This window comes from Asterias amurensis, chromosome 7, assembly GCF_032118995.1.
Source record: "Asterias amurensis chromosome 7, ASM3211899v1".
Taxonomy (NCBI): Eukaryota; Metazoa; Echinodermata; class Asteroidea; order Forcipulatida; family Asteriidae; genus Asterias; species Asterias amurensis.
The window spans coordinates 19,675,643-19,699,508 of NC_092654.1; the positions used below are offsets into that span (position 1 = coordinate 19,675,643).

The window sequence follows — 23,866 nt, forward strand, 5'->3', positions numbered from 1 at the left end:
TTTTATTATTACAAATCTCATACACATCGCATTACAACAAACACCATACTCAGCATTCCTATACATAATCAGCACATCTTGACATGACAATTTTAACAATGAATACATACATTCTTACAACTACAGTTTATTTATATGCACACAATGCGGCACCATACTGTGCTAGCTCTCCCTAGCAACTCCATGACCTTTTTATACAAAATGGCCACAAGTGACCAACTAGTCATCCGTTCCGACATCTCCCTCACTATAATACATCTTTATATTTTCACCTTTTCATTATATTTTCACCTTTTCAGCCAGTCCACATTTTGAACAAACATTGAAGTTCAAAACATGGCGAATTTAAAAAAAAAATATGGCATTCTCTCTGCAAGTTTTTATACATGGTCTCCTGCTATCTTGGTTTCAAACCAAAACCCTGCACGAGTAGACCTCCACCAATGGTCGGCCATTTTGTTTTCACCTTCTCAGGAGGAGAATCAACCAAGCTGGACCCCTCAATCTGAAAATGATTTATAAGGCCTTTTCCAAACACTGGCTCCGGCTCACCAGCTCCGTTTGATGTTGGAAATACTGTAGCTACTCCATTTTTAATAACGAAACTGGAGCACATGCCGAGATTTTCGAAAAGACCTAATTGTATTTCTGTATGACAAAGATGGCCGATGCATGGTAAAAGGACTATCGTGCCGTTTCCCATCTCATGGCAGTCCATTATTGAACACTTTACATAGCCAATATACAGCACCACAATGATTTATACAAAACATAGTAAACATCTAAAATAGACTGAATACTTTTAAACTAAAAATAGTGTCAACTCGAAGGCACTTTCCAGTTGATATGTAGAATTTAGGGGGGCATATAATAATAATGGCATTGGTTTTTACATCCCATTTTCTCAGGAAATGGTTAAAACGTTTCTAAAATAAATATGTATTTACAGCACTTTTTTATGGTCACATTTCGACCATTATTTGGGCAAAAATCTTGTTAGCAGCTGTCTATTGCAAATCGGACTCAGATACTTTATTATTATTCCCCTAAAAAAGGTTTTAAAAATGAGACAACTTCTTCAAGATTGAATTAAATTCGACAGTTACGGTTATAAATGAAAACACAAACAATACAGACTTGTTGCATAGTGTAAACCTTTTGAAGGCAAAAAATTAAGTTTCCAAAGTCGACGGTATTGCGTCATACGCTAAAACTGTCTTATAGTCTTTACTATTGTGTTTCGTAAGTACCTGATTTTCAAATTTTATTTTCCCAATACTTTCTTGGGATTTACGTTGATTGGATATTTTTAATTAGTTCACAACTGTTCTTAAAGGAACACGTTGCCTTGAATCGGACGAGTTGGTCAAAACAAAAGCGTTTGTAACCGTTTTTTATAAAATGCATATGGTTGGAAAGATGTTTTAAAAGTAGAATACAATGATCCACACAAGTTTGCCTCGAAATTGCGTGGTTTTCCTTCTACTGTGCGAACTAACATGGTCGGCCATTTATGGGAGTCAAAATTTTGACCCCCATAAATGGCTGACGTGTTAGTTGACGAGGTAAAAGGAAAACCACGCAATTTCGAGGCATGTTTGTGTGGATCATTGTATTCTACTTTTACAACATCTTTCTACCCATATGCATTTTATAAAAAACGGTTACAAACGCTTTTCAAAGAATAACTCGACCGATCCAAGGCAACGTGTTCCTTTAAACTTAACAGGTAAACATCATCTTCAGTGTCGCTGGTCAAAACATAGTGGCGCTATCTTTTAAAAGGTACACCCAGATAGGTTTTCCTGCTGTGGGTATACATTTAACAAAATCTTTTTAGTTTATACCTCTTTGTTTCCCCAAAGAACACTGATGGATTTGCTTGAAAAAATCGTACGATTTGTTCAAAACAAATATGAGTTAAACATTTTCTAAACCAACACCTTGCGAAATGCAATGGAATTCGTTTTGCAGCAAAACTATATAAACTTGTCATATAAATTACGTCAGGTAAAAAAAGTCGTCAAAAAAAGTTCAAAATTGAAAACGGATTGCATCTTTGTCTTGGAGGTAGTAAAAAATAAGATACATAATAATTTTAATATAAAAAATGGAAGCACCACTGATAAGGGATAATCGTATAAGTTATGGAATGATTGTCGACTTGTTAAAACATGATAGGTCAGTACAAATTGGAAATATTGCAAAGGTTTGAATATGCGAACACCGATTCTTTTCAGGTAATTTTTGTTTTTCATTAGTGTGAGAGGAAAATAAGTTGTAAAATAGAACTACTCGTACCACGTGTATCAAATGATGACATCAGATGTTATGAACTTTTTTGAAGTGTTGATATCTCAGATATAAATCATCTTTCACATTGAGCGAGTAAATAATATCTGGCAAAAAATTAGTGGTATGATTTGCAATCCACTCGTTTTGGAACACTATCTATTGTGGATTAATTTAATAAGCATCATCTGCTATCTACTGGAAAAGGTTTAAAACTTTAATTTTTAGGGTCTTTGGGCGTAAGTGTTAAACACTTTTTATACCTTTGGTAGATGTGGGTTCGGTTATCTTAAATATACAAACTCAGATATAGACATGGAAACGTATACCGTTCAGTATTTAACATGTCACCTGATCTTTGAACAGTTAAAAAAAAACAGTTTAAAATATTGCGTGCGTTTTTGCACTGATTCTTTTTCAAGAACGGAATGGTTTCTCCCAGCTCAAGACCCATTTCGGGTTTATACTTTTTGTCCGGCCCAAAGGATCCATTTCAGGTTTAGGCTCCTCATAGGAATGCTAAATTGTATCTTCTCGCTGTTGGAACATGTTGGATTTCGGACCATCCGCGTGAGTGTTCAGAAATAAATTTGGCATCAGTATTTTGAAGTTGTGTAACCAATGACACGGTTGAATCAATTTCATTCTTAGTTTCCAACTGTGACCAAGTTTCCAACTGTGACCACGCCCTTTTCGGGTGTTGCCACATCTGCAAACCCCATTAGAGTTTCCAACACGTCTCCTTCAGTACTTGTGGTCTCATCGTCAGCAATGCATTCGTCTATCTCCTCCCTGTCTGATATCTCCAGAGAATCGTCGCTTCCGAGGCTGTCCGGTCGTGCGTCGCGCTTCGTGTCCGCCGTCTTGTATCCCGAGCGTCGGGCCGGCGATGGCGGGCTGGAGGAGCCCGAGCACGCGGTGCAAGGCTTGAAGAGAGTTGGCTCAATCAGCACCTCGCCTCGGCCTCCCTTGAAGATGGTACCACAGCAGATTTGTTCCCTGGATACAGAAAAGTCATACATCAATGTTAATTTTGACACCTTTGTTTCGAGATGACCACTTTACAATAATCTTTCAACCTGATATTACCAACAATTCTACTTTACTGGTGAGTAGCCCGATATTTTGAGAGGGGCGTCAACTGCAAAAACCTAACGCTAAAACTGTATTGAAAGCAGACGAATTTTCATTGGAACTTCATTTATTTTTATTTTTTTCGATCAATCTTATTGGAGAGGTGATCCTTGATAAGAAATCGTTTTTGGCTGGGCGTCCGACGGTTGAGCAAAGGAGTTATGTTTCGCCATGCATTACAGTTAAATGAATATAAGTTTGCTTTTCAAAAAAGAGGCACCATTAATAATTGCTAGCAGGCTTACATTTTCCAGTACGTTGTGTCAAGAATTGCTCTTAATGATGGTGGTAGATCGAATCGTTCCTGTGGTGTCATCAACTCCAGTCCTTCTCGACTCCGCACCTCGTCTAGTTCGTCATTGGAACTCTCGCTCGCAGTTGGACTAAGAGGAGGCTTATCGGGATCTGATGAAAAAAAATCTCATTATTGTGTTTCCATCAAGTATTAACTCTTATAATCATCTCAAGAAATAATGTCTAGAGTTTGTCGAGAACCTTTCAAATGCTGGAATCGAAACGAGTCGTACGGTTGGAAAAGAAACAGCGCCTTTGACTTGTGTAACTGCTAAGGTTCTTGCAGCCTTTCAAAGGGTTTTGATACATTTTGTAGATCAAGTTTTTGACCATTGCGTGAATCCCTAACTCACTTTGAATGAAGATGTATGATAATACGGGCTATGTGGACAATTTCAGCTTCATTAGTCGTCAAGTTTGTGAGGAAATGAAAAATGAAAATCACAGAGCAATGTTTTCAGGAGAATCGCGTAATTACGTTGTACATGCTAAACTAATTTTTGCCTCCCGAGACGAATAGTGTTTTTTCGGACATTGCATTTACTCATTAAAAAAAAAAAAACTACAGCACCTCAGCAAGTAATATTTGAAAGGGAAGCTTTTTACCATCATTATATTTATACGTTGTAATAAGTTTAAGTAAATCTGTGGACATGGTGTTTTGTGTCATACAAAAAGTACCTAAACCCTTTAAGCACAATTTAGAATGGTTTTGGTTCAGCTTTGGTGTATGTGTATTTTGGAGTTAGAGTACATGTATGTTCCTAAGATATTTACCTTCACCCGAAGGTCGTGTCAGTCTATCCATGAGCCTCATCTTCCTTATGCTCTCCACGCTCCTGTGTTTACGTTTGCGGATGTTGCAACCACGAAGCCCCGACGATGGTGACGATTTCCCCAGCATGGATGTGTGCTTCAGTTTACTCCGAATGAGGCTTTTGCCTCCGGGCCCTGCTCTGGCATCAACCACCTTCATAACGGAAGGGAAAATGTGAATTATAGGACTAATGAAACAATAATCATCCTCAACATCAAGGCAGACTCGAAAAGATTTCAATGAGTGTGGAGGTCTTTCTTTTGATTACTGAAAATCATACATGGCGATCGAAAGCGATGACGTCCTAATTAATTTTCAGTCGTTTGGAGCTTTCTTTCAAACTTTCTTTTTTAAACAGTTTTGGGGATGATATCAGCAATAACTTCAGATATGACGACGCAGGTCTGTTTGCTTTCTTTTTGAAAGGGCAAGGACACCAATGCATTTTCTCCTTGGTAAAGGTAAAGGGCACCCTATGAGGAAATTGTAAATTTCTACTGTTGCATGGGGGCAATCGCCTTCGTCGCCTGCGTGAAATATCAGGCCTGATAGACGTAACTTACATGATTCCAGTTCCTTTCTGTTCCCTTTGGAAGTTTCTTCCACCTTTTGATGAGCAGCACACACGCATTGCAAATCTCTCCGGCTCTCTTCTGCTCCTCGCCGAGGTCGAAGCACAACTTGAACTCATTCTCGTACTTTTTGCTGTCTGCTCGACAAAAGTTTGGAAAAATAATTCCTTTAGTTTCTAAGCTTCTGTAACTCGAAACTGTTTTAATTCTATGACTTAACAATTGGCTGTATGCTTCGTTTTTGAAAGGGGGCAAATACATTTTCTCTTTGAAAGGGCACCCTATGAGGAAATTGAAATGGCTTTTCAAGGGCACCACCGGGCAATGACCAGGGGCATGAAGACAGGCCTCCTTCGTTGCATGTCTCCGTGAAGTACAAGACAAGCAATCATTACAGTAAAAAGTTAGAACAATTAATGTGCGGTATACACTGACATCTTCACATAATTCATGTCTTACCTGTGAATCTTGAACTTGACGATTTTGCTCGGCATATGCAACAGCCATTAATACTTCTGTAAATCTTGGGACGGTGGAAAGCAAACATGATTAAGTTCTTGAAGGACGAGATGGTCGGAACATTAGACAGCTGGTATCTCGTCGGGCTGTATACAACCAGACTTCCTCCTCGTGGAATACTTCCTTTGTGTTTATTCGCACCTTCAGAAGACAAATCAAGATGAACAGTTAAGATACAAGACCACGCAACAGCTTCCTGGTTTTATCTACAAACACCAGTTTAGGTGAGAAGAACATCCATAACGAATTCTGTATTTAGCAACACAAATTTACAAATCTGTGAAGGGTAGTTTGACAAAATGATAAGGGCCTACTTGCCTATAAAGTCGCAGATGTATTGTGTCCTCTTTTCCCAACCATAGACCTATAGTTTTATGCCATCATAACAAAGGACCAGTTAAGGGCTATCGTAACAAAGGACCAAGACCCCACACCATATTGGTCTCCATTTTCAGTTTGACTTTTATACAAACCATGATAGATGTACTCAATCCGTCATTTTGACACAGCTCCAAGGTTAGACCACGTGCATGACTAGCGTACAAACAAATTCCAACCATGCTCCAACTAACGGATACCATGCACAACCGGCGTGGCGGCCATTTTTGTTTTTTGGGTAAACACGCAATGAATGAAAGACAGACAAGATGACTTAACAAAGATAAAACTCATAAGTTGATCTTTATTGGACATTAAGTTCATCTTCCAATAATCAACGACTTCGTTTTTGTTTGACACCACTCAGTAAACTCCCCCAAAAATCCAATTATACCACGGCGCGTGCCGTGTCTTTGTCAACGGTCATCCATGCGTGAATCTGGACAGGTGGTGAAAAGTGTGACTGCAATGAGAGGGAACAACAAACGGCCGAAGAACTTGATATAGCTTTGTGCTGAAAATTGCTTGGGTTGTTTTTATTTCAACGAATGGGTTTTAAGGTAAGGGTCAGTTCTTTGTGGGGGACACAAAGGTGACAAAGCATTCAGTCCGCACTTAAGTGGGTAGACTCGTTTTTTGAGTACTACGGGTTATTCTGATTTCACCTATGTTTGTGAATAAACTATAAATATTATAGTAAACTTGCGGGTATGCTTCCCTGGTACAACCATGCACATTCTCTTTTGAGGGAGCGTTGGCTCTGAATAGAGCCGATTCAGAGCCGATTTCGTCTGATTATATTTGGTCCCAAATATTGTTTACTGAACATATTTGTTTCCTCGTTCGATTTGTGTCTGTTTTGTTTCATATCTGGCAAAGTATGTAACGAACCATTTCCTTCCAGATTTTATAACTTTTAAAAGGGCTAACTCGCAAAGATTAAAAGGCCTTCACCGATATCCGGTCGCGCAGTAACAGTAAATCGCAAAATGTTACTGCATATTATAAAGTCAAGCCAAAATGTGTAAACCAGTCAAAGGTCATAATTTTGAAGGTCGTATGTTTACAGCCGTTTCTTTTTATGATGATGCTATTTATATTGTATGCTATTTATAAGACAGCTGTGTAGACTCAATGTAAAAATTAACTCAAGTTGACAGATGCTTAGACGAACATAATATTTTTAGTAACAAGGGCAGACTTGCTTGACAGTGATCGCAGAACAAAAATGAGAAATGGAAGACCCCCATACAATACATGCCATTGCTTTGTGAACATAACATAACATAACATAGCATACAAAAAAATATCATTTGGAAGTATACACATCGGAACCCAGCCAGCATTGTCACATCGAGACATAACCATGTTGGTAAAAATGTGGTTCAACATTGCATCTTCATTATTCAATGATTAGGGGCATAAGTCGCTCAATGCTACTATTTTGAGAATGTCACCAATATCCCACCCCTCCAAAACAATCTATTTCAATAAATCATTCGAAAAAAAGAACCCCAAACCAAACCAACTGACATCTTTGTTATTGGGCCCAACTGATCGAGTTATTGCGGAAACAAAGAGGGCTAGTATAGATTGATCAGCTTTGTGTGATCCGCAATGCTTAGCCACAGAGTGTGGCACGCGACCGGCACGCGACACCCACCCCATGCGACCCTGTGAGTACCGCCTGAGGTCGGGTCGTAACGATTTCGTGAGACAACAACACTGACCCTGGGCTCCCTACGGTTCAGCACCAAAATGGTATACCAAATAGGGTCATAGTTATGGACAAACAGAATGTAGACATGCAGAGAGGAGCAAATTATAGCAAAAATTATCATCATGGGGAACTTGTACACGTGGTTAATAACTATTATTTGCCATAGACGAAGCGGAAGTGGGTATCCCGCTTACAGAATGGCACGGGTGTATGGTATTGTGTGTTATCAATGCGTAACAAAGGGTGGTTGGTTTTATGGACAAGAAGAAATCACTTTTTATTGTTTTCCTCTCAGAAAAACCATCGCAAATAATGCATGCCGAATCTTTTGGCACAATGCGAGAGAATTAAATACCTTTATAGGAACTGTCAATTTTGGCTGGTGAAAAAAATTACGTGAAAATGGGGAAAATTGTAATATAAATATTGTGCACTTACCGACGGGTGTAGAGATGGGTCCTCGCTACGGCGGTCTGTGAACGGCACTACACTACGGCGGGTTAGCAGACAAAGCTTCGCGTGCGCGTGGTACAGTGATGTCGCGCGTGGTGTGTACAGCGGTGCTTCACAACCCAAAATTCATTGTCCTGTTGTACATCATTGCATTCTGCGCAAGCTGGCAAACGTGTGTTTGTTGTATAGCGCCCTCAGTTTTCTAATATCACGTTATTAATAATTCTAGAGTCCAGCAGGGGCCGATTTCACGAAACTTTACGCAATTGCCGTAAGTCCACTTGCGCAACGTTTATGGCGTAAGTTGCGCCATAAACGTTGCGCAAGTGGACTTACGCAGTTGCGTAAAGTTTCGTGAAATCGGATGCAGGGGGATAAATACAAGTGGGATTTGATTCAGTTGTTGTTAGGGGCGATTTCACTACTCGTAATTTTCAGATTCCAGCAGTGTATAAGAAATGAAATAATACATAATACAATAAGAAAAGGAGAGATAAACAAGTAAGTGTTTTACCTATACAGGCCTAACTATACTTTAACAACCAAAACAGGTGGGGCCCTCTTGGTAGGTTTGTATGTGACATGAGATGTTTGTGTGTATAAATAAGTACATGAGTGCATATAGTTTTCCGCTCCTCAAAAAATAAATCTCTGAGCACTGACCTCTTTGATAGGAATGGGCCAGTTTAGGATATCAATGAATATGACTCCATAAGCATTACACTTTCGAGAATGGCTCAATTAGTGATTGGAGAATTCATCAGCTGGTGTTCCATCTCACTTGAGGTTAAAAAGACCAAAATTTAATGACAACAACAATACTAAGTAAGTAAATAAATAAATTATTAATTAAATACATAAATTAAAAATAACTAAATAGACAAATACACAAAATTACAATAAATAATTGAATAAATAAATGCTATACATCTGACAAGTAATTAAGTACCACAAAACCAACCACATGCTGATCTGTGATTCGTATTGGAACTTACCCCAGTCTATATAACCATCTCATGTCATCTAGGCCGCCGAGTCTTCAACATACAACTCACAACATTTCATGTTGACACCCCCCCCCCCCCCCCCCCCCCCGGCGGATAACAACACGCTATGATCATTGCGGACTCTCTATATATTGATGTAATTTATTAAAAATCAACCAAAACTTAGGTTCAGTTAGACTGAAATAATCATGATCCTTGATGGAGTTTGTCAAATAGTGCATTCAATTTAACGGAGGTCAACGTTATGCTTTTGTGGATGTTCGGGATAATGAGTAATGTTGAGTGATGGTCACAACTCATTAATCGCCAATCATTTACTTCGCAGTTGTAATTTCTTTTTAATATATTTCGATTGGCTGTGTGAAGTGTTCTGACTTGTTGTCATTTAGTGACTGTACTTTAATTGTCTCGCTTCTCTGAAAGAATTATTTTTGAAAACATTTTTGAATCTAGCTGATTGACAACAAAAATGTATACGAAAATTAAATTAATGACATCATTCTGCAGGAGAACCCTTTGGTCACGTGACTGGAGAAGTATTATGGGTTGCTCACTCATTGGCCTTTCCACAGCCGCCATATTGGATATTGCGAACGTTAGAATTTTCGCGCCTGAGGAAAGTACTTCTCAAATAAAACTCTTCTGTGAACTCTGTAGACAGGTCTTTAATAACAATTCATGGTTCCATAAAGCTATGACATTTGAAAATTCTTCTAAAGACCATATGAAGTTGCTGTAGGACGGATGAGTGGTTATATTTGTGGTGAAATCGCCGCAAATTAACGTTACACGGATAAACTGGTGCAACCCCATTGGTTTGTACGTGTACTCGGTTTTCAGTGTTCTACGCCATCACACGATCACGATGGAATCTTCCAAGTGATGGAACAGGGATTCAGACTAAATAACATTTCTTTGACCAAGACCTTTACCTTGAAGTGAGCCCCCACATACCAGTGGGAGGGGAGAAGGAATATTTTTCTATATTTTAGATCGTAAGTATAAATCAATTTTTGGTTTAAAATGCTTGTTTTGGTTTGCGTGATTGACAATTTGACAAGTTTACGAACATGACGAAGGCGAAACCTAGAGCACGACGTCGATTGCTCGACTGATGTCGGTTTTTGCATGGGTAGCAAAAAAAAACCATTGAAGTAGAAAATACTATTATAGTTGGTCTATACTCAGTATTTATATAATGTACATTTAAATTAAATCATCGTTTAATTTATTTTTTAATTTAGTATATTTTTGTTTTTAATGACAGGATGTTTTCAATTTTTGCACCCTCTGTTCTTTCCACTAAAAAAAATCCCCATTCGTTCGCAATGTGAATGTTTTCATTGAGTCATTGGTCATTGATACATGTTATAATTTGGAAAAATGTTCATATTTTTCAAGCCCAGCCTGGTGTATTAATGTTTTAGTCATAGATTTTAAGTGAAAAGTAAAGTAATACTTCTGTCCCCTCTGCCCAGTTGCAACTTTCTTAAAATAAATTAATATGGTGATTTATTGTTAACTGATGTCGATTACTTCACATTTGATGACATGTATGCATATTATGATGTTGTATGAAAAAAACAGGTTGATTTAAAAACATTGGATAGACCCATTCAGGTTTTTTTAAGGTAATTAAAAAATGAGCCATGTTGAATTTGCCCTGTGTGACTGTGCTTTGGTACGTTGTTTGTTTCAAATTGGCATTTACTAACTACACAATTCGTACGTAACACACTAGCTTCTTCCCAAGCTTTGCGTCAAGTACTATTAATTATGAAGTTGCAATGTCATTCAAAATAATGCACCACCATGGCACACGGGAATGTTTAAGATGGCGCATATTAAGTGCCATGGAGGGGTCTATTGTTAATGTTATTGTTAAATTACAGTACATGAGTCATGACATGACATTGACATTGTGTTATCTGTTTCTTATGTTGTACTATTATGACTATTTTGTCATGAATTCTATTGCTATTGACCCAATTCACCTGATGTCATCATCCAGTAATCATGGATGCGCCATGTTGGTGGGCAATGTCACTGTGCGATATTCAGTGAAGTGCGCATTGAAGGCAATGCGGCGTTTACACGTAAACCTATTGACCACCAAAATGGTGAGCGTGGCACAGTCGCTGTGTGTGACGTGCTTGCAAGGGGTCAATCCTCAAGTATCACTCGGTCAGTGATTTAATCATATCATACAAGTAGGCTTAACAAAATCAGTCTAGGCCCTAAATCAGTCCTGGTTTACTTGGGTGTTGTTATCAATTACATGTAAATGCTATGATCCGACCACCACTTTTTCATGTGTTATAATCAAAATCATTATCTTATCTGGGTGATCAAGGGAGTGTTTTGGGTAATAATGAGTAAAAAAGTGACGCTTAAATGCAACATTTTTCCTGAAACATCACATGTTCCTTGGTCTTGCATGCGCTTCTCTCGCCTGCCGTCAATGTGTCATAATGCTCTTGAGTAATAGTAACTGCTTTCCCTTTTAACAGGAGTTACACTTTCGTCTCAGCCATGTTGTAATTTCCTGGAATGGAGTGTGTTCAGAGTAATTAAAAATAACCAAAATGGTTATTGTTCAATGACAGTGAACCAAATGTGACAACTTTCATTTTCAAAAAGCTATCTAAAGCTCTTGACCTAGACAAACGGTTAATATGAAAACAAACTACAGATTTTATCAGACCATTGTTTTATGGACTACTAAATAAAAAGCATCCATATTCAGAGAAGGCCGAAAATCCATGTGTCCATGCTTTGTGCGCAATACGTGAATGGAACGCCAGTAACACACACAATTCCATGTAGCTGTATCGGTTATTTTGCATGGCATGAATATTCCTTTTAAAGTATTGCTCACTATGCAATACGCACAACACATGATGAACAAATAGATTTGAAGCCGAAGCTGCACAATCTGCCACCTTCTTACTTGTTTCTACTAAAAATTGTATCTTATTGACAAAAATAAAATTAGGATTGGTCATAACGAGAGAAGGTTGCGGTTGGATTTATACTTTTTCTCTTATTAAGTAGCCTCAAGCAAACCAACCTGCAAAAGTTGTAGACATTTCTAAAAATAACACCTGTCCTCGAAAATATAACAATGTAGCTTTGATTTAGGGACCATCAAAAGTTTTCAATATTTTTTCCAGTTGTACAAAGAGTACTACTTATGATTGAAGACCCCTCCCACCTGCCCCAAATATGAGTTATCAACATTTTTCTTTCACAATTGATGCCTACATGTACTTGCCTATTATTTGAACATCAACATTTTACACACCTGTATGTATTGTGGTTTCAAAGGCCCCCCCCCCACTACGCTTTGTATGACAGTAGTGAAAATGTTGGCACCTTTCGAGAATCAAACATTGGTTTTGCTTTCAACAACCTTTAGTCCTATAGATCTTATCTAAAACTTTGACCTGTGGTTTGACCTGACGAGTTTGGTTAAAATACAGTCATACAACTGATTAGATCTTTACGCAATCAAATCAATTTCAGGTGCTAAGTGCAGAGATTTACTGTAAACCAGGGCCCAATTTCATGGCTCTGCTTACCGTAAGCAAAGAATCGGCGCTTATAGAAGCAGGGAATTCTGTGCTTACGTCAAGCATATTTCACGTGTTACAATGGGGAATTTTTTGCTTGTGCGCGTGCGTACTCCACATGTACAAGGCATTCTACGCCTAAACAGATAGCACAAAAGCGGAGATAATGGTGATCATAAGCGCAGAATTTGGCAGTAAGCAGAGTCATAAAGTTGGACCCTGCTCTGTCTCTTATAAGAATCCCACTGCTAAAATAGTTTGATTTCTTCGCCACTGAGGAGTTTCATGAATTTAACTCATGCTGGTATTATAAAATCAAGGACCTGTTTGTTTTTGTGTCTCGCGATTTTCGTCTTCCCCACCCCCCCCTATCCATTTAATCCAATGCACGGACATATGGGGACTCTTTGGTTAAGGGTAGGGGGGCAGAGGGGTTTCCACCAAATTTTATAAATACAAACACAAGAACCAATTTCTAATATTGGGTACAAGTATATTTTTCTTTCTCAGCTGTTCAATTTGTTTTCCCTCTTCCTGCGTACATGATGGATATGGCAGCGTGGGAACCCAACTTGGATGGTTAAGTGCTTGTCATATGAAAGGGAATGTTTGGCTGGCGCAGGTTCAAATTAATTTTACAAATATTATTTTATATTACTCTGGTGTTACACAACAACTTGGCTGTTGTTCCTTCAGCAGATTGTACATTTGCAACTGTGGATTTTATTAGGGTAATGGAGGGGGGGGGGGGTATTTTGCTCTCAACAGGGTGTTTTGGAATTACTACCAGCTTACAAGTGTTCATTTCTGCTGTTAGGTTTGATTATTTTTTTCATCGCCCAACCCCTCTCTGTTTATTTATTTCTGCAGGCGAAACTTGAAAATCTACAATGTTTTGGAAATTTGACGTACACACTACGTCTCAAGTAGACACCCTGCTGGAGAAAGAGGTATGTGTTTGACGCCTTTAAACAAAATCAGGCCTGATACTTCATTCTTTTAAGGGCAAGGTTTTAATTTTGTTGGGTAAATGGCATTCCGATGAAGGAATTTGAAATTTGGGCATGAAGGCAAAAATCAGGGGCATGGAAGCAATTGCCTCTGAAGTATCAGGCCTGGGTCATTCCATGTCAAATCACCCAAAAAAAAGACAATTTTAAACCCTACCTTCTTCAAATTTGCTCAAAATTTTTATATGGGGTAATAATGGCTTAACAAGCTCAAATTTCAAATTTCAGCTCTATCCGACAAACGGTTTTCGTGCTATGGCATGCTCTTTCTCATTGATTTCGGTCAAAATGCGCCTGACCTCTGACATTCAAACCACCATAAATCATGAACCAATGGGTCAAATTGGTTGAAATTTGTGTCTTTGGAAAGGAAATTGCATAAGCTTTCCAAATCTGCCATTACTTTTTTTGTAGGAACATGTTTAGGTTTGATAACCTTTTGACCTCTACTTTGACCTTGGATTTGACCTTGTGGATCACGTGATCTGGAGATGACCTTTGGTAAAAATTTACCCCCCGTATGTTTTCTCCACAATATAAAAAAATTAGAGATATAATAATTTTGGCTTGCGTTCAAGCTCCACTCAAAGCTGCCATACTTGCCTATTTCTATGCAAAGTACATGTACATAACATACATGTCCATACGTATGTATATCATGATTTTGCTAAAGGACCGTAGCCTCACTTGATATACATACGTATGGACATATATGTTATGTACATGTACTTTGCGTAGAAATAGGCAAGTAGGGCAACTTTGAGTGGAGCTTGAACGCAAGCCAAAAATATTATATCTCTAATTTTTTTATATTGTGGAGAAAACATACGGGGGGTAAATTTTTACCGAAGCTCATCTCCAGATCACGTGATCCACAAGGTCAAATCCAAGGTCAAAGTTGAGGTCAAAAGGTTATCAAACCTAAACATGTTCCTACAAAAAAAGTAATGGCATATTTGGAAAGCTTATGTCATTTCCTTGCCAAAGACATCGATTTCAACCAATTTGACCCATTTGTTACCGATTTATGGTTGTTTGAATGTCAGAGGTCAGGCGCATTTTGACCGAAGTCAACGAGAAAGAGCATGCCGTAGCACGAAAACCGTTTATCGGAGAGAGCTGAAATTTGAAATTTAAGCTTGTTGAGCCATTATTACCCCATAAAAAAAGTTTGAGCAAATTTGAAGAGGGTAGGGTTTAACCCATTGGGTGATTTGACACGGAATGACCCGCCTACAAAAATAATTGCCTTATAAATTGATAACACTAGAATAGACAGTTGCATGTATACCACATCCCTTTTTATAATTTAGTTGGGCTCGGTACCTTGATAATGTTATACATGTACATATGTAACTTGCATTTATTCTTTGTAGGTAGAGTAATGTCGGTTTTAATTGCTTTAATTATTCGAAAGATCATCTCATTTCCTGTTTTCTAGCCTATTATTTTAGGCTTACACAGGGTTCTCCCATTGTTTTTTTCAAATACACAGGGGGGTATATTCTGGACCCAAATTTGCTGAAACAATGTCTTCAGAATGTTTTCTATTCGGTGCTTTTTGTTAAAGCCCTAAACTAACTGTACATTCTGGAGTATTCTATATGTTTTTCTCTTGATTTTTTGTTTCCGTATTGGCGAGATTTGCGCGTAGGGCGTAAAATCTGTAAACCCATTCCCCAAAAATTTTGATTCTCGCAAAAGTTTTCAGCGAGAATCAATTTTGATTCTTGCAGAGGCTTGTGAACTTGTAGGCCTTGTGAGGAGCTGTCATTGCCAAAAAAAAACCCAACAGAAAACAGTCATGAGTGATGCACTTCATGTAACACTCACAGAAAAAATATTTCATGTTTGGGTCATTCATAAAACAAGATAAGATGTAAACCTCTACAGTAACTTTGTGGAATATGCCAAGTCGCACGCCCGGCGTTCATTCAGGAAATGGTTAATTATGTTAACTATAATTGAGTAAATCCTTTTTGGAATGCTTGGTGACTAATAGCTGTATCATATTTCCTCCAAAAAGCCTTGTCCTATTTTAAAAATGAAGAAAAACCGCACCTGCTTAAAATAATAAAGTGAAAAACTATTTGCATTGATTCAGACATTTGGTTGATTCTGTGTAAACAACTTCAAATGTAACTTCCCTTATGATGTCTCATAGAGATTATAGAACATGAAATGTTATTGTAGTAGGCCTACTCAGGGTAATGTGTTATTATTCAACAAATATTACATCTACACTAGGAGTTACATACATGTACGTACTTGTACTGTACTAGTTCGAAATATGACGGACCATTCAGCACGAATGTGTCAGTGTGGCAGACCCCATACCATCAACCTGGGCCCAATTTCATAAAGCCTGTAAGCACAAAAACTCGCTTAGCACAGAAAAGTATCGCTTAACAGAAACTGGTGACCAGCCAAAATAACATTGCGTTTACATTGTTGTGACTGGTGCCCAACTCAATTTTTACTAAACAAATGAATTTAATGAGCAGTATTTTCTGCTGAACAGCTTTTATGAATTTGGGCCCTGATCATTTGTGAATTCCATGCTTGGTACCAAAAGGCGAGCAGGGACTCATAGACCTCATTGAGGACACCCTCGTAGTCACTTAATTACAAATTAAATTACATTCAATATTTACCTCGGTCCAAAGACCAATAGAATCTTTCCAAACCGAATTTAAAGTTAGGGCCGTAGATTTGTTTCAGACCTGTATTAGGGGCAAGGTTATTTTAATTTTGAATTAAACTTGCATTGGAAAACCTTTAAGTGTTGGAGAAACCTTTTTGGGGAGGTCCATGTACATGTACCATCGCAAGACATTTTGAAAGTTGGCCCGATCATTGACCAGCAAGGATGGAGAACCTGAGCTACATGTATGTACTTTATGTACTGTACCTGTATGAAATATCAGACCATAGTTGTGTTTGTAGATACTGGACTGGTTGAGTAAATACTCTGCTTTCTTTCTTATCAATCATATTCCACTTTTTGTTCTTCCTTCTGTACAAAGTTCAGTACTAATATAATGTACATATCTCATCAACCAGTCCAAAGTACAACTTCAATGGTGGTAAGGTAATAAGAAGCAAAGTTAACTGCACTTTCCAGTTCGTGATGGTCCTTAATGAGCATTGACATTCTTGTTATTTTTGTGTGGAGGTTGAATTGTTTGTTTCCTGTTAGTTGCTCTGTTTTTGTTATGTTCATATTTCCTGCCAATGCGAATGCAATACGAATTTTGACGTCACAGCCTTGAACACATTTCAACTGATGCAAATTATCTCTTGCAAATTTGTGACGTCAACATTTGTATTGAATTCGCATTCGCAGGAAGTATGAACTGGGCTTCAGCTTAGTTTGATAACGTATAGTTTTTATTTAAAAACAGTTGGTTATATGATACGAATACATTCAATGGACTATTTCAGAACAACAAATAAAATATTAAATTACAAGTAATTTATTCCCAAATTTTGTATACAGGCACGCTCAAATGAGGTTTCTGGAATTTTAAGAAATATGCAATATGTTAGAATAAAGTAAATATTACATTTATAAATTTATCCCCGAACCTGATGCTTGTTCTTGAAAGGGCAAGGGCACCAAGGATCTTTCTCCTTGGTAAAGGGCACCTCCATTCGGAGTAAATTGTAAGATTCTATCAGAACATCTCAAGGGGTACCAAGGCAATGACCAGGGGCCTACCTCAGCCCTGCATCCCCCCTTGTAAATCCTTGGCTGTGACAGTGATACAATCTGTCTTAAGCCACTTAGCTGATATTCAATCTCCTTAAAATCTGGATTATCAAAAGCGTAGACATCTGTGGCCTTATCCTTTAAAGGGCAGTCATTTTATATTGTACTCAATGTAAGCTCTGGGAAAACTTGATGCTGTTTGTTTTTATGAAATAAAACAAACTTTTGCATGTTTGAGTTACAAAATTATGTCAATAAATAAAAAAAATGCAAAAAATAGTTAATGGCCTGACGTTTCGCCCCTAGCAGAGTCTATCTCGAAGGCTCTGCTAGGGTCGAAAGACTCTGCTAGGGTCGAAACGTCAGGCCATTATCTATTTTTTGCATTTATACCCTCAGTCCATTTGGTTGGTAAGTTGTTTGCAACAGCTAATTCTATTTTCTCATAAATAAATAAAATAAAATAAAAAATGATGCATTTTCCAAAAAACACTTCCGTTTGAAAATCTAACAGTCTGTGGGAATTTTTTTGAGGGTATGAAAAAACAAAGAGTAGGGGCAGCAGAGGCTGTGTAATACCAATCCTGTATGCTTATGCCTGTCCGCAGTACAACATTATCAAACAAAACATGCAGTTTGATTTTGATGGGTTCGGGGTTGTTTTGGTAACAGAGAAAAAACAATTTGATGGTCGCTATGGAAAACCTACTGTTTTAAACTGAGTAAGTTCTTTGAAAAGAGTACAGCTTAACCCATTTGAGAGATTGCTTAATTAAGACTCTATGACTCGCATGATAAAATGTACTTCCATATTATTATGTGTGCTTGGGTGAACAGTGGGGAAAAGGTTGTGTAGTGTATCAGAGTGCAGAGACGTCTCTCAGTATGTCAATATGTCGGAGGTGGATGACTTTTTTTCCTCTGGAGAGAGAGAGAGCGCGTTGGGCAGAGTTTAAATAATTAATCCCTATTGATCAATAGGACTACTAGTCTAATTCTAAACTAAAAAATTTAATTATTATGAAGCATTTTAACAAGTGAAGATATTCCTTGTGGACTTAAGATGTTATTGGGGTAGCTTATCTGGAAACAGTGTAGGTTAAAACAGTAATTCCATTCGCTGGTGACTTTGCTGTGACAAGAGGGAACAATGACAAATCTTGAAATACAGAATGAACTGTTGTTTCCCCCTTTGTCCCAAATCTTTGAAGCGAGTTTAAATAGTGATAATGACTTTGTTAAATGTTAAATGACCATCTTGTACCACTGAGGGAAACACCGATCTGGATTCTCATGACCTTACAGATGTACAGAAGAACCCCCCCCCCCCACCACCACACACTCAGTTGAGTTGTGTTGACTATTCTAATTTCAATATTTTAGTTGAAGATACCAGTGTTACAGGTACTTTGCCATGCCTTCATGCAGAATGAAATTAAATTAAATTAATGTCCAATAAATCTTTCTAAAGAGTTTGCTATGATGATGAACATTACGTGGTGCTATCAGTATTAGTTCTCATAGTTCAAACGTAGTCCCACATCTTATAGAAAATACTGTATGTTACAGCGCCAGGAGCGTCACGAACATGTGCACTATAAAAGAAGCCACAATTATTATAGTTATTATTATTGTATTTTGTTCCATTTTGTCGCGTCTTGAACACCTACTGGTTAGGTGGATATGTTGCGCGATACGAGTATAATATTATTATGTTGTTGTTATTTTTTCTCAGGATGTTACTCTAGTGGAGCTCCTTGATGAGGATGACATCTTGCAAGAATGTAAAGCACAAAACAAGAAGCTGATCGATTTGTGAGTAGAAGAACCATGATCCCCAATGCTATGAACAGGCGTGCAACTTTTCCTCTTTTTTTTAACTCTCAGTTTTACCATTCAAAATGGAAAAATACTTAAAAAATCATTGAAATTTTGTAATTTCCTCTTTATTTTGTGAAGCTACAGTTGCATGCCTGTATATATACCCTTAACTGCTTAGCACTAAAACTGAGTTGCTTAGCTGAATTTGTTCCCATAAAAAGAATACTGTCAGTGGCCGATGTTAAAGGAGTTGGTCTCATAAATCAAACGTAGTCCCACATACCTTGCAGGAAATTACTGTCATTTTAAAGTGCCACAGCGTTATTGAGTGACGGATATACGTGCTATTGACCTCTTGCACGCGCGTCACACGCAGCGACTGATGCCACGCTCACCATGTTGGTGGTCAGTAGGTTAATGTGTAAACGCTGTGTTGCCTAAAATGCGCACCTCACTGAATAACACACGTTGACATTGACCACCAGTATGGCGCATCCAAGATTATTCTGATGATGACATCAGGTGAATTGGGTCAATAGAAGAAGCTATTATTATTATTATTATTATTATTATTATTATTATTATTATTATTATTATTATTATTATTATTATTATTATTAAACACTCATCATTCTCTTCCTTGCTATTTAGCCTCGTCCGAACAGACATCATGGACGAGTTGGTTGGCCTGATCACTAAGGAACCATCGGGTGACATGGAGGAACAGCTTCAATATAGACATCCAAATATGGCTTGTGAGTTACTCACATCAGACGTTGGTGCCATCAGTGATAAACTCGCTGATACCGAGGTGAGTGGGAGGAATGCCATTATTACTCAATGATTACTCGATGGTTACTCAACCCTTACCTTGGGGACTCGTCCTCTAAACCTCGCCCCCGATCAATGATCAACAGTAAGTTTCCCAAGTCCCCAAAACGGCTGTATGCACCCTCCTCCTAATGCAACACACACACAAATAATGAACGGTAAGAAGCAAAATCTAAAAATTATTGAGATTCATTGCAAGAACCATGTGTATGGGTAAAAACCAACATTAATACTCTTTATCCCCGATGCAAATTTAACATCTATTAAGAACCATGTAGAAATTGCATCAAATGTTTCAATTTGACAAGCGCACTTTGAGCGTTCTTACATGTGCCCTTCATGCGCCATAGCAGTGCTCAAAAGTTGTTAACAAGCGTGCACGCAAATCAGTCACTATGAGGAGCCAATCAGTGTTGTTTATCCGTACAGGGGTTAATGATGAGGTATGGATACGGCACGCTGCCCATATTATCATTTGGCACACTGTTGATGATTGTTCAAGTTTTGCTTTTTTTAAATGAATTTGTTTTACAGTCGGCGATGACAGCACTGTGGGCTTTCCTGAACCCCCAGCCCCCTCTCAACCCTCTACTGGCCAGCTTCTTCAGTAAAACCATCGGCACCCTTCTGGTGAGGCGACCTGAAGTTGTCATCGACCATCTCAAGAGTAAAGACAACTCTATAGGTATCATCCTGAACCACTTAGGCACATCGGCCATCATGGATCTCCTCCTAAGGCTCATCACATGTATAGAGAGTAGGGAAGTTCGACAGGAATTCTTAGAGGTAAATATTACAGGGCCCAGTTTCATGGTAGTCACTTAAGCAGAAAACAATGCTTAACCCCTGTCTGCCAAGCAGAAATAAGCAGGATACCAGTCACAAGTTATACATGTGACATGATAGTTTGGCTGGTAACCTTATTGCGGTAAGTACAGTTTTGTAGTGCTAAGCTGCTTTTGTGCTTAAGTAGATCCATGAAACTGGGCCCAGATTTGTGTAGACTCCTTGCATAGATGCCATCGCTGAAGAAATCGGTAAAAAACAATGAAAACGATCATGTGTGTATCGGGCACATGAATTGCTTAGCCAATGACAGGTCTTCCTTTGAACTTGGTAAGGGCGCTTTTTGAGCTTGTCAATTAAAGCACTTGAGGTCTTTGTCTTTGGAATGTGTACCAGTGTAGTAGCTGTCGAGAGTGGTCTTGGTCTCGAAACCTAATTTTCATTGTCTTGGTGTCGGACTTTTTGGTCGTGGTCTTCTACATCTCTGTCTCGATCACAGACCTCATCTTGGCTTGAGTCCAATATGTATTAATCTTATTTTTGTTTGCATCTTATTGCCACAGTGGCTGAATGAGCAGAAGTTCATCCAACGTTTAGTTGATCTTATCGACCCCGAAGAGGCTGACGACAAGCACAGCAACGCAGCGCAGACGCTCTGCGACATCGTTCGTATCACAAGAGAACACATGTCTCAACTGCAGGAGTGTGCCGAGAACGACCCGCTACTCGCAACATTAGAAAAGTGAGTTCTTTTTTTATAGCGATTTCCTTTTTATTATCACTACTCGCAAAGTAAGTTACTTTTCATCGTCATTTTTCACAACATTAGAAAATGGTTCCTTTTATTGTCACTACTCACCAACCTTGGCAAAATAAGTTCTCTTTATTGTCAAAGCTCACAATGTTAGAAAAGTTAGTTTTTTTTTCATTCTAGCCACTTACAACATCAGACAAGTTGAGTTTGTTTGTATTGCCGCGACTCTCATTCACTGTAAACAGGCGGAACATGCATAACCTTGCTTTGGTTTAGTAATGAGGTCGGTGGTCGCAGTTTGTTACCATTAATAAAAGTGCCTTAATGACTCAGAGATGTACTTTTAGCGCTGTGCTGGAGCAGATATAACTTTCAGACGTAAGATTGTCACATTCCATTTGATACTCTACATTTTCAGAAGGCAACCTGGTTAGTTCGTCTCTAGAGATGACTGTTTTGAGAGACCTGGTGTTATTTTTAAACGGATTGAAAAGTTTGCTAGTCGCATGTGACATGTTATTACAACATTGCATATGGCCATTTGTTAGATTAGATATAAAAGTGCCAATCGAAGGCAACATTTAACAAAACGACATATTGGATTGTGTGACTTTCTAAAGCTTAACCCTAAGTTAATAATAGCTACACCCTAGTATAAAATACTATAGATAAATCCCGATAGAATGCCATCTTTACGGCAACTTGGGCTTTGCCGTCAATCGTTTTAATTTATGTTTATGCAGCCACAGGGTTCACCAATCAATCATGAATTTTATAAAACTCCCGAATAGCGTGCTGGGTATCAATACATAACGCAAAATTGTGCACTAAAGAGATAACTTTCATTGCCAGTCGAGATTTACAACTTTACACTGTAATGTGTGGCGAGAACAACATCTGTTAAAAATATATGACAATAACAAAATAAATGTCCCCTTTTTCTAACTGGGAGGAGAAGTGCTATCAAGACTTTGATATTGCTAAAGCTAACAAGTGAATATAACCTTAGATATGTTCCATACGTGAAAAGCATCATGAGGGACGTACTGCAAAAAGTACCAGAGATATCTAAAATAGGATCAGCCTTGACAAGAAGAATAAGCGCCTTCAAGGAAAGTCAAAGCCTGTCACAGGCTGTGACATCCTAAACTAATTGGCATGGCCATTTTATATTAAAGCATTGACCTTGCTATAGGTTTTGTACACCCTTAAATGGCCACTGCTTCCAGCTCGTCCCACCCTACAGGAAAGACCCCCCTTCCTCAAACGGACTCACATGTCCCATGACAAATCTGGACGTGACTTCTGGATACTCTGCTCCCCCCCCCCCTCCCAGCCCGTGATGTCAGGTCTAAGAGTCAACTCTAACCTTGTGTGTGATAATTGCTTCGTACATAAGATGCACGCTGATAGTGGTATTGTCTGGAGACTTGACACTGTCCAGTCATGGGGGCTGTGGTAGTTAGTCCTAGTGTTCACATGCCCGGTCTTGACAATCATTCCCTCCAAAAGCACTCAAACCTGATCTCCCTACTAGAGTGCTACTTGTGATAATTCACGTTAGGTTGTGAAAGGGATAAACCATTTGGTAACATGTGTTGACAAGTACTTGATACGAATATGATCTGCAGCTAACGGCAATAGGTGCAGTCAACAGTTATAGCTACAGCCAATAGCAGTAGCTGCAGTGATTGGCCATAGCTGCAGCCAACAGCCGTAGCTCATGTAAGATCCAGTCCCATTCAACGTGCAGTCACTTTGTTTTCAAACTTTGCACATGCGCAAGTTTGTTAACGCTGCGATTGACGCAAGCCACACACAAGTAAACAGTGGACTTTTAGTCCATTTGTAGCGGTCTTTTTTAAAGTGTTACACATTTTGGTCAATTTATTTTGTTTAAAAAGATATTTAAATACTGTTAAAAAAGTAAATTGTGGCATTAGTGTGTGAGACTTTTAAATGTCTTAAATTTTGAATTTCTAAAATAAATATTCAGCCTTAGGGATATATGCAGTCATCCCTGTTGAGATAAATATAACTGATTCTTTTTTCTCCTAAATATTGACTAAGAAACGGACATTCCTCTTTAAACAGCAGACGCATATTGATATTTTGACTAACTTGCCGTTAAGATGATTCCTTCATTCCTGCAAGGATTTCTTTGGATAAAAATGCTACCCTCCGTTAGTTCACT

At 38.4% G+C, this 23,866-nt stretch overlaps 2 protein-coding genes across 5 annotated transcripts in view; one reads left to right on the top strand and one right to left on the bottom strand.

Annotated features, from left to right (window-relative positions):
• Positions 1 to 1,635: 1,635 nt before the first annotated feature.
• Positions 1,636 to 8,246, bottom strand: LOC139939720 (SIN3-HDAC complex-associated factor-like). Its single transcript, XM_071935811.1, has 6 exons — positions 8,165 to 8,246; positions 5,569 to 5,769; positions 5,101 to 5,246; positions 4,498 to 4,690; positions 3,672 to 3,831; positions 1,636 to 3,291 (listed from the first exon to the last, which is right to left on the bottom strand). Exons 2-6 carry the CDS (start codon positions 5,654 to 5,656, stop codon positions 2,940 to 2,942), a joined length of 939 nt encoding a protein of 312 aa, XP_071791912.1. The 5' UTR covers positions 5,657 to 5,769; positions 8,165 to 8,246; the 3' UTR covers positions 1,636 to 2,939.
• Positions 8,247 to 9,764: 1,518 nt separating this feature from the next.
• LOC139939844 (serine/threonine-protein phosphatase 6 regulatory subunit 3-like) overlaps positions 9,765 to 23,866 on the top strand; it is a 39,254-nt gene continuing 25,152 nt past the window's right edge. For all 4 annotated transcript variants that reach the window (XM_071935987.1, XM_071935989.1, XM_071935990.1 and 1 more), the window contains exons 1-6: positions 9,765 to 10,181; positions 13,629 to 13,708; positions 19,216 to 19,295; positions 19,953 to 20,112; positions 20,667 to 20,918; positions 21,482 to 21,660. In XM_071935987.1, the coding sequence (XP_071792088.1) occupies positions 13,649 to 13,708; positions 19,216 to 19,295; positions 19,953 to 20,112; positions 20,667 to 20,918; positions 21,482 to 21,660 (731 nt within the window). In that variant the 5' untranslated portion in view covers positions 9,765 to 10,181; positions 13,629 to 13,648. The remainder of the gene's footprint in view (positions 10,182 to 13,628; positions 13,709 to 19,215; positions 19,296 to 19,952; positions 20,113 to 20,666; positions 20,919 to 21,481; positions 21,661 to 23,866) is intronic.